This window comes from Tachysurus fulvidraco, chromosome 18 (genome assembly GCF_022655615.1).
Source record: "Tachysurus fulvidraco isolate hzauxx_2018 chromosome 18, HZAU_PFXX_2.0, whole genome shotgun sequence".
NCBI lineage: Eukaryota > Metazoa > Chordata > Actinopteri > Siluriformes > Bagridae > Tachysurus > Tachysurus fulvidraco.
The window spans coordinates 7,620,844-7,632,763 of NC_062535.1; the positions used below are offsets into that span (position 1 = coordinate 7,620,844).

Below are 11,920 nucleotides of genomic sequence, written 5' to 3' on the forward strand. Positions count from 1 at the left end.
CCCATTGGATCATATACACTTGTAGAGTATACACTTGAACACAATATTACCTCAAAAATAACTGCAGTGAAAATATGCCTGGCAAGCATTTCAAAATGACCAACAGATCCAGTATTAATACTGCGTGAAGCCTCCTTTATGGAGAGCAACACAATATTTTCCAGCACTGGAAGCTCAGATGCTCGAGATGCTTGTAAAGGGATTTTCCTTTATGCAACCACTTCTGAATTACTTGAAACATTGCAGTGTTTAAGGAGAGATTGCAGCTTGTACTTCCCCACGTTCAATCCTTAGCGTTGTCGCTCATATATCTAACCTAAGCTTGCTATATTGTTGCTAATGTACACAAAGTAGTTTTGACAAAAAAATAATTAATTAAAAACAAACACTTTCTTAGAAGTCGATTTTTTTTTTGCTTGATTTTTCATGTCACATATTATAAGTCTTCCTTTAACCTTAGTCTTGCCCTGGACCACTAGCCGTTATCATTGACAAGTATGTTTTTTTTGTTCTTTTTTTTTTTTCATTAGAGATAAAGCAAAAAGTGGTTTCCGTGTTTGTACAGTATTTTCCGCACCATAAGGCGCAGTCTCAATTACGGGCTCTATTTCTGTACTTAACCCATACATAAGGCGCACCGTATTCTAAGGCGCATGCTAAAACATACGGTCTACAAAAAAAAGGTAACAGAAGCAAAACAGTGAGTTTAGTTGAACTTTATTCTACTATTTAACAATACACACACATTATTTCTTAAATCAATCTTCTCCCACAAATCCATCAAAGTCCTCATCTACTGTGTCTTCTTAACTTGGCGCAGTACATTTTCTTGCTTCCTCCACTTTCGAACCATAGATTCATTGATGTTGAATTTTTTCGCAGCTGCTCTATTCCCATTTACAACCGTGTAACTAATAGTCTGTAGTTTGTATTGTGCCTCGTAAGCATCTGATTTTTATTGGCGGATGGCAAACCAACTTAAGGTGCATTTACCGCCAGCTACTGGACTGGAGTGTGGAGCGCATAATGATTAGGAAGAAACAAATGTTGTTTCGCAACATACCGGTAGTTATACCTAGTAGTTGTACGTATTACGTAATGTTCTCTGATTGGTTTTTTTCGCTGCCAGCGTACGTAGTGTATGTATTACGTCCCTGTGTCAGCGGGAAATGGTCCGAAAGTCAATCTAGCGGTGCGCTTACTAAAGTCACACAACATTTTTACAGATTTTTGGGACTCGGTGCACACAAGGCGCACGGCCTATTTTTGAGAAAATTTAAGGCTTTTAGGTGCGCCTTATAGTGCGGAAAATGCTGTATGTGTAATATAATATATACTTCCTATTTTTCTTCAATCTCTTTAAGGGTGTCAATAACTCTGGATGCAGATAAAATGTTTATGTTCATACAGTGTTGTGAAACATGTCGAACACACTAAAACAGAAAACGACACGTTTTCGAGAGCCGTGTTCCCTGGAAGTAAAAGTATCGATAAATGAAATCGATACCGAATGCCTTTCGTTCACAATGAACTAAACAATTGAAATAGTTTAACGTATAAAATCTCATTTCATGTTCGAACAAACACAGTAGCAAAGAACAGAAGACCTTGAAAAAGTAATATGCTTTAAAGAAGAAAAAAATGATGCCTCTGATAGACAGACAGACAGACAGTTAGATAAATAGATAGATAGATAAATACAGGCACAGTGTACCTGACAAGAACATGTATCATCAGTTTGTAATTCAAGGTGTGTGGCTCCATAAAATGACTAGACACACACACCGTTACCGTACAGGGTTTGCAGGACCATGTGTCTGTGAATCTAATATGGTTTGATTCATTTCATGCTTGATAGAAATAGTCTCTCATCTTTTAGAAAGAATAGCTACACTTTTTTTTTTTTTTAAAGAAACTCAAACTAAAAAAGTAATTGGAAACCTGTAACCACCCCCCTTTTAGCAAATGAAAAAGTATCACACGTATTTACACTGTGCTGCAAAAAAATTATGAAAAATGAAAAACAGATTTGTAATAGTCACTGGCAACCAAAATATATATATATAAAAATAAATAACTACCCTGAAATGCGTAAGTGAGGCAACACCTACATGAACAGCGGGGGGATATGGGGGAATGAGATGTTTCTGGGAAAATCTCAATATACACATCATTTCCTCCCCAAAAACCCACCTTAAGCTCAATGGAAGCAGACACAGAAGCTATTATGACTGGAAGGTGTGTGCTGGCCCTGAGCTGCTCCCTAGTGGACGGAGCTTATTTCTACTGTTTAACAAGAAAAGGGAAAAGTGATTTATAACTAAAAGGGCTTGATAAACTATGCTATGCATGTAAACAACTTAAACCTCGGTTGACCGTATGGACCAAAACCGACCAGTATTATCTGTTCATTATAATCAAACTGGTTCTTGCTATACTGGTAAAATTTCCTCAATGATTGGGTCCCATAATCATACAACTAATTATGTTCGTAAATTATTTGTAACTAATTGACTATCCTTTCTTTTGGCTGTATTTCTTTTTCCAACAAAAGCATCATGCACTAGAAGCAGTGCGCTTCCTCCTTTAACATACTTCTTGGCTCTTCTCTGTTCCACAATGAAATTTAGAACAGATATGCTAAGCCCTAAAAACGATCAGCATTATTAATCCATCCCTGCACCTGTAAAGAAGCTAAACGTAAGAACTGTGGGTACAAAAAATCTAGATACTGAATTTCAGGTTTTTGTGATGTGTAAAGTCAGAAATCAAGATAAATCATGTCAGCAACTTCTTCACACTCTTGCTCCTTCTTCCATTGCTTTCAATATCCCACAATAACCCACAGTCCTTTTCGTCTTTACTGTTTGAATTTGCCCCAACAGTTTCCATGCTTTACTCTCTTCACCCATGGACCTCCTCCTCTGCCCTGTGTCTTCCATAATTACAAAGCATGCTTAAACAGCACCTGGACTGGCAGACAACTGGTTATTTGCTGTATCATGTCATTTCAAGCAGTTTGAGAGAACTATCACATCTTCACACACCATTTGTCCCTTTCCAAATTCTCATTTCTAAGCAGTTTGTGTGACAACAAGACCATGATCATTTTTACCATTTCTTTTAAAAATCCTTGACCGTGCTGTCTACCTTTTACCACGGTCCATATAATCTGCCCTTAAGGACAATACCTTCAGCAGGACTAATCGTCCTTGACCTTTCAGCATCCTTTGACAGACTCAATAACAATACACTCTGGTGCACTCTGTGAAGCTCATGATTCATGACAAGCCTGGCGATAGTTTGCTTGGAGGAGGCTGGATTACCGGTGATTACTGTAGTGCACTATACCCAACCCAACCCTTTGCAGCATATCCAAAGGGCCTTTTTACACCTGGTCACTTCATGTGTTGTCTCTGATCCGATAGCTATCTGATTTGTTAAAACTGTTCCATTTACATCAGGCCACATAAATGCGTCTTGGCGAATGCAAATATATTTTACCTCATTTCCGGGGTAATTGAAATGGAACACGCTTTAGTGTATGCGGTTGCTACAAAAAAACAGCATTTACTGATTGCTGCATTTTCGCTGGTGGCAGCAGTGCATTTTTAGACCAAACGAGACCCCTGGGTGAAAGATTGGAGCCAGCGCTGGTGGGAAAACATAATTGTTTCTGGTGCGATGCACGACTTGCGAGTCACCTGCGAGTGACATACTTCCATTTGGGAGGAGTATAGCGCTGATGTATGAACAACCACATGCATTTACACCTGTCCAGTTTCATCTCAAATGTGTCCCAGACCACCTCCTGAAGGGGTTTGAACCATCGGATTTATATCCGTCTCGAAACCGTTTCGGAGGGCATTTACACCTAAGGTGCACTACTTGTGTTCACCAAGTTCTCCCACACTCGCTCATTGCTATTCTCTATGCACTACCTTCATCAGATTTAATACTTTGTCATACCCAACTCGGCACCATGCTTCCTACGAGCCTCTAGAACCTCTAGCAGCTGAACCCACCGTCTCTCAAGGTACAAGGATGGCATCAAGTCCCTTTCCTTGCACCTAAGTGGTAGAAGGAACTTCCTCTGACTGCCCAAAATGCTGAATTGCTGGCTAAAGACTCAGCTCTTTAAAAAGCACTTAAATGAGCACTTTGTTATTTAACAAAAAAATTGATTTGTTTTCATTATGTACCAACCTCCTCAACGAGTTTTTTAGACTAATTTTACTTGTAGTCCCCGATCTAGTGAACTAGCAGGAGGACGTGTTTTAATAAACACAACACTTTTTTTTTTTTTTTTGCCAAATGCTATGAATGAAAAATGTAAATGCAAAGAATCCTACCAAAATGTATTAGGAAAGAATGTCCATGGCTGATGCCCCAGATAATATTTATGCATTCGTCTTTATCTTTTATGTGTTCAAGATCATATTTATATATATATATGGAAAGAAATTCTAAAAACTGTATATTGATTTCTGACTTTACATTACAAAACCAGGAGTGTTCAGACTCTATATACACTGTCGTTTATCAGACATAGATATAACTAATTCTAATAAAGTAGAATGATTTATAATTAAATATGTACAAGTATAATTCATGTGGACCAATATACACTCACTGACCACTTAAGTTTGGACATCTGAAAGGCTGAAATAAACATGCGGTTACACAATACTACTACTAAAGACAAGCACGATACAGTTACGTTCATCCAGATGTCCAGCAATGACTGGCAACATGTCAAAGATATTTCATATAAATGCTCACGTAAAGCAAATATAGAGACAGGAGGTTATAATGGTTAAAAAACATTACGTCGTATATTGTATATAGTGCCCAGGCAATGGTAGCACACAAGTTACCCATTGTAAAAACACGTTTAGTTTTTAAGAGAGTTACAGACAAATGCTTGGGGAAAATGCGAACGACCTGCGTTCAGTAATCTTCGGCAGGTCTGAATATCATCAGCTCGAAGGTCTATACAAAATTTGTAAGAGTAGTAATCAGACTATATTACATAATAGTAATGTTAAGAAAAATTGTGCAGCTCAAAAGCCAATGTCTCCTGTGTATACAACACAGGCCAGTGGCAAACAAACAGAAATGTCCCATTTCAGTCCGTAGTTTAAGGTAAATATTTGAAGTAAATATTCATCAACATTCTCTTATACCCAGCGCCTACAAACCTGCTACATGCAAACACAGTAAAGTTAAATTAATACCTTAATTTAACACTTAAATATTCATTTCTATTGTAATTTAAATATATGACGTTTAAAAATATAGAAACTACCAGAAACTACTCCAGCACCTTGTCCTGAAAGCGTGTACAGGCAAGCGACAAGAATGGTGACATTAAATGGTGCACACTTTTTGGTGAATGCAGTTTCATTTGTTGTGTTAAACTGTTGCAGCGTATAAAACTTTTCCTGACACAGAAAAGTTGGCAGCCGTACACCCATTTCTCTAAATGTGAAAAGTACATTAACACAAAAGAAACAAGTGCTACCGTAATAACGCAAGACCTATGTGGTGTATTACTAGCATGTTTTGTCTGATATCATAAAGCTCCTTAACCATGTACACTAGGAAAATGTTGACCAAAACATTTTAAATATACATGTTTTTTTTTTTTTACTGCTTTAATAATATTTCAAAAAAGGCTGATGAAGCCCACAGAGGAAAATGCAGAGAGAAATATTATATAAGGTTCAGGTTATTGCACAAGACCAAATGTGTTATTTCATAGTGAGAAATCATTCATTACAATTCTAAAATATTAGAAATGACACATATATGTGATGTATGTTGAAAAATATGTTACTGTAGGCAGTAATAAGCTACATATAAGCTAATATGGGTTTGAAGTGAATAACATGCATCTAACTGGACTACTGGGAGGTCATAAACAGTAACAAATACTTAAGTACATTTTAGACTAGATTGTGACTAGATTGTCTAAACAAGTAGAATAAATGTGTGGCAAGTTTTTGTAAAACACCCCCCCCCCCTTTTTTTTACAAGAAAGGCCCCAGTGTTTAAAACATGATCGTGTTGAAAGCAGCAACACTGTGGTGCTAGTTAATATTCTTATTGCTTCTGCTAGAAAATAATCTTCTTGTACCAGGACAAACTTTGAAAGTGTAATTCAAGATAACCAGCCAGGAATTATAAGGATCGTAATATAAACGTTAAGGCCTGGTTTACTCAAATTCTGTACATTTTAATACAACGCTACCCCGTATAAAGAGGACCGTGGAGTACACAGTAGTTTTAATATTCTATATGATGTTTGCACGGTTAGCCTCTTACGTACGTTGGCTGTAGCATCGAGCTGTTTCAATGCACTCAAATATATTCCATTGATAACTTTAATTCATGCAGTTTGGGTTTTATGTTTAGTTGGCATCAGTCCTTAGGATCTAAAACTGCCAAACAATAGTGACCACGTGTGTCAGGTCTCTGAACACCATTAGTTTTTGGAAATGGAGCATGATTGGTACTCACGCTATCCATAAAACCAGGTTTAAAGGCATCAGGCTGACGTCTCATATCGTCCTGGTCTCTGTGGCGCATCATTTCCTCCTCGTGTCTCCGTCTTTCTTCCTCATGCCTAAAAATCCAAATGGAATTCCAAAATTACTCAGGATAATCATGATGAACCGGAATTAACCAGTACCGGGTTAGGTTTAGACAGGGTTAGGTAACAACTTCATTAAAGGTTTGACGAACTCTGAAGACTGCTGTAACTTGATAATAAATTTTGTTTGTTATCAGGAACACTGACGTGTACCTCATCGCCATCTGTTTGCGCTTATGCAGCTCCTGGTTTCTCAGTTCTTCCAGTCGACGCAACTCTTCTTGACGGCGCATTAGATCTGGTGTAAAAAGTCACCAAAATGATCACGGTGATATTTTGCAAGACTGATTTAAAAGGTAAGAGCCAAAGCTGAACTGTAGCTGTACCTTGTCTCATCATCATCAGCTGGTGCTCGTGTTTCGCTGTCTCCATCTCAGCTTCCAGTTTCTCCTTGGCCTCTTGGATATTCCTTTTCACCTGCTCGCGCTGCTGTTTCTCCATCTCATCAAGTGCCTTCCACCGCGAGGAGTACTCAAACTCAAAGGTGCCTGGCTGGGCAAAGCGTGGAGGCTGCTCCCTTTCCCTATAGGGCAGGAAAGGGTTTGTAGTAATGAGAAGTCCCATATTTGTTGCCATTTGCACCATAGATTAAAGCTAGATGTACGACAAACATTTTGTGTCATGCTTTCTGCAACATACTTGTGATATTGTGCTGACTTCTGCAATAGTTTTTCTGAAAGGCCATCTTCTTCGTCACACTGTTCTGTTGGTTCAACAATAACTGGCCTCGGAGACCTGAAAGGACAAACCAGAAAAAGAGAAAGGTTAAAGTCTGAGTGCTATTATGGACTCCACCACATGATGTATTAAAAACGGGTTACTGAAATAAAAAGGACTTACGTGGTAAGTAAAAGGGCTCCTTCAGCACAACGGTCAAGAGCCTTTCGTGCAGCAGGCTTATTGGCAAACTCCACAATGCCTTTACCTGTGGGTCTGCCACGATCATCTACCACCACAACTGCCCTTTCAACTGGCCCAAACTGTGAAAATGCCTGCTCCAGGAGTTCATTGGTAACAACTGGTGAAAGGTTTCGAACCGTGAGAGCAGCTCCATGTGTGGCAAACCGGATGCGAATTGGCCTGTTCCTCAGCACTGTGCCATCCAACTCTGCTTTGGCAATCTCTGCTAGTGTCCTCGATTCCTTTAAAAAGCAAAGCAAAGAAAAAAACAACCTTAAGATAAATATACATGACAGACTGGTGGGCCTTTTTTCACAAACAACCTCACAACACGTCAGCTCGATTTGTTCAGATTGGCAGTGTTCTCATTTATTCTGGAAGAAAACCATTTTAGATGCCTCACTTCCTAAACCCCTCATCTGATCTTTTCATATACATTACAAGAAGAGCAGCAGATGATATATAATTCCATAAAACTGGATGCTCTGTGGATAACAAACCTTTATTTTTAAACACTGCGTGTACACAACAACGTGTCGGGGTTGCACAAACAATGCTCACACAAATACTTAACATAAAACTGTATATATATATATTTACATGTAAATACTAATAAATAAGAGAGAAAGAGAAAGACCAACCAGGAAAAGCTGATGGAAAAGAAGTTGTGGATATGCTCATTCATGCCAACTGCGTACAGCTCAACATCAAAGTACAAAGTACAGTGATGTACAGATTCCCGATGTACAAATTTACTTTGAGCATTTGCCTGTATTAATACTAGCTGTTTTCTTCGATCAAAAGCAAAATCGTGCTGCTGAAATGCAGGTTTTCAGCTTGGATGCATTCGGTGGTTCACAGTTTGACTTTGTGACTCCATTTATTTACTACATGAATATTCAGTAGAATAAATTGTGAATAATCTTGTGTTGATTTTCTGTTTGGCATTTTATTGACGTTGCCATATTAGGTGATGTTAATAACACAAGTAACTTTTCTCTTATAAAATTTTATACTTGTTAAACATTTAGAAATAAAGCTTCCATTGAAATAAATGCTTGTTTAGAAGAGTTTATCTATTTACTGTTACATGGGTTTGTTGTGTGCCTTTAGAGCAGGTATCGAGTTTGAGTTACCAACAGTTATAGGTGTATGTTAAAGGTGGGGTCTCCGTTGTTTGAAAACCAATGTTGACATTTGAAATCACCAAAACAAACACGCCCCAACCCAAATAGGTCCCACCCCTGTTTTGATAGCTCCGCCCCACACATACACCAGACAAGTATAACCCAAGTATAACCCAGACAAGTATTATGGCGGAACCTGTTGGAGCAGCTGACAGAGGGTATATTTTTATAAATAAACAAACCCAATGAGTAATACTATGGTAATACAAATGTGTTTTTGTAGTACTGTGTGTTGTACCGTGAAAGGTTTCACGCGGAAGACGTTCAGTTCTCTCCAGCGCTGGAAAGCTGATGCTATATTAACACAGTTCCTACTTCTTGCCCTATCATAAGCATTTCTTTGCTTTCTTTTTTTTTTATCCACCATATCAATGTTAAAACCGCTTTCTGCTAACGTCACACATGCGCACTGAACACTCTCTCCGCCCATATTGACAAGACACGGCCCTTTCTGCTCATTGGCTACACGTTTGTTTTGATCTTTGTTTTGTTTGGCAGCCCAACGCAGTTTTCTGAAGCATTTCTCAAACAACGGAGACCCTGCCTTTAACTCCAACTTTGGCAGCCGGAGAAAAACATTGCAATAATCATATTTGAGACTTGAATTAGATCTTGCATTTTGCAAAGGTTTAACAAAGCTCTTTCATTTTTAATTCCAAAACCCAATAAATAATAAGAAATGACTATAAAGCAGGACACAAATGTTTATAGACTTATTCACTCATCTACAGCTGAAGAACTTCTTATAAACGTGTGATTATTCACGATATATGAATAAAAAAACATAGAAGACAACTTTGTTTTTGTTATTTATTTCTAGCCAAATCAATTCAAGCTCGTTATAAACGAATGTTAGAGAAATATAAAATAATTAAAGAAGAAAAGATTGGAAATGAGATGAAATGTAGATTTGTGGGTGTGGTATATCGACTAAAACACTACTACACGTGTTGTGTATTAATATTCTTATGATATTATATTTAAGATATATTAATATGAGATCTCTAAAGATTAATAATGCTTTAATGGACTTAACAATAAATGGCTGGTGTTATTAGTGATATAGGTTTGTATTAAAGTTTGAATGCAAATCTTGTGGGATGTGATAGCCTAGTGGTCAGTTATTGTAAGAAGGTTATGGGTTCGATACCCCTCCCCCTTCTTCTCACCCCCCCTCCCTCCTGTTAATCCCTTTTGCCCTGGCTTTAGTCTAGTGGTTAAGGTGGCTTTAAGGTTTTGGACTACTGATCAGAAGGTCATGGGTTCTATCCCCCCCCCCCCCCGTTTTTTCCTTCTTTACCCCCCTCCAGGCTGTTTTTTGACCTTTTTGCCCTGGCTTTAAGGTGTTGGGCTACTAATCAGAAGGTCACAGGTTCGATACCCCTCCCCTGCTTTTTTTTTTCCTTCTCCCCCCCACTTCTACTTCCACCCCTCCAGACTGTCCCTTTTGCCCTGGCTTTAAGGTGTTGGACTAATGATCAGAAGGGCATGGGTTCGATATACACCCCCCACCCTTACCCCGTCCAGACTGTCCCTTTTGCCCTGGATTTTTACCCTAGAGGTTAAGGGACTACTGATCAGAACGTCATGGGTTCGAATCCCATGTCCACTAAACTGGGCACCTGAACAACAAGGTCCTTAACCATCAATTTCTCAGTTGTGTAAAGTGAAATAAATTGTAAGTCACTCTGTATAAAGGTGTGTGTTTATAAATTAACACAGTATGCAGTCTAATCTATGTGTTCAGGCAGATTATACTATAGCATTTAGATGTCCAAACAGAGTCGGCTCAGAGTCAGTGACAATTCGGCTCACCAGTCGAATGAATCCGAATCCTCGGTCTCGGTTGATAAATACTTCATTAGCTTCGCCATATTTAGCGAACAGCTTCCTGAAGTCTTCTTCCGTGATGTCAGTAGGAAGGTTGCCTATAAACAGTCTGCACCTTTGTGTGAATGTTTTCTCTCCCGGTTTCCTGAAGCTCTTCAGGTCTAATGTCATTTCCCGAGGCTCGGTGCTGCTGCCTTCTGCCTCAGGTTGAGGGCTCGTGACTTGAGGCGATGGCGTCGCTGCCTCCATCTTCTGCACGCGCTCCGCGGACGGAGACTCCGTGCTGCGATTCGGAGGCTTCGGAGATGGAGAACTGTTCTGAATGTTTACGTGCTTAAGGTTTCGGTTCGCCATATCGACTGCAGACTATCGGGATAAATAAAACTACCCTTACGACTGACCACAACACAATAAATAATCTGTCTCTCGTCTCCAGCTAGCGTTACAATGGCAACAGGCAAACTGGTCTCCAGTGCGCTTGCGCAGACTTTCAAACCACTTACATTTCCGGTGTTCAAAAAGCTGCGGTTTCAAACTTTGGCGCCATCTACAGGAAACGTGCATAACATGTCTGTATGCCCCATTAACAAGACATTCATTCATTCATTCATTCATTCATTCATTCATTCATTTATTCATTTATTCATTTATTCACTAATGTATTTATTTATTCATTCATGTATTAATTAATTAATTAATTCACTCATTTATTTATTTATTACTGAGCCAGGTCTCTGTGGATCATATTCCGGGCAATAATATTTTTTTGATGCATTCAGTACACGGTTATTTTCATTTTGTTAAAAAAAATCAATTAAATTAACCCAAATAATGATAATTAGTTAAATAGAAAAGATAATGATAATTATAATTTTAAAAAACCTGATGAAATGCATGGACAAAGCCATCTAATCCTTAAATTACCTGATTCCTAGCCCTTACTGTGAACAATCACTCTTTGAAAAGCATCTCCTGCTCCAGCACCTTATCTGGGAGGGTGCTACTTTTCAGGGTGCACATTCACCAGATTTGACGAGGTTAACCTTATCCCTTTCTTTTAGTTGTGTGTGTGTGACAGTTATCTATAAGAATCTTTCTCATCAGTCATTTTTTTTCCATAGGCACGTGGAACAAACCCCTGATTGTTATAAGGTGTAAAATAAAATACTAGTTACATGTGCAACTGTATCCTGTATAAGTGACAGGGTTCCTATTCTAGAGAATCATTGCACACAAGGTCATATCTATGTTACAAACTACCCCTTGGCAGCTATAAGGGATTCATTCAACCACAGTTACATATCCAACTAGCTTTACAAACTGTACCTATTTACAGACTTACTTATAA

The 11,920-nt window shown here is 38.6% G+C and overlaps 1 protein-coding gene across 4 annotated transcripts in view; it reads right to left on the bottom strand.

The window, feature by feature from the left end:
• The window catches only part of pspc1 (paraspeckle component 1), a 36,400-nt gene extending 25,338 nt beyond the window's left edge, over positions 1-11,062 (bottom strand). For 2 of the 4 annotated variants that reach the window (XM_027156195.2, XM_027156194.2), the window contains exons 1-6: positions 10,558-11,062; positions 7,496-7,797; positions 7,295-7,390; positions 6,982-7,178; positions 6,809-6,893; positions 6,523-6,628 (exon numbers count right to left, since the gene is read on the bottom strand). In XM_027156195.2, the coding sequence (XP_027011996.1) occupies positions 6,523-6,628; positions 6,809-6,893; positions 6,982-7,178; positions 7,295-7,390; positions 7,496-7,797; positions 10,558-10,926 (1,155 nt within the window). In that variant the 5' untranslated portion in view covers positions 10,927-11,062. The remainder of the gene's footprint in view (positions 1-6,522; positions 6,629-6,808; positions 6,894-6,981; positions 7,179-7,294; positions 7,391-7,495; positions 7,798-10,557) is intronic. The other 2 variants (XR_007138452.1, XM_027156196.2) reach the window with 2 other exon arrangements.
• Between the last annotated feature and the right edge of the window lie 858 nt (positions 11,063-11,920).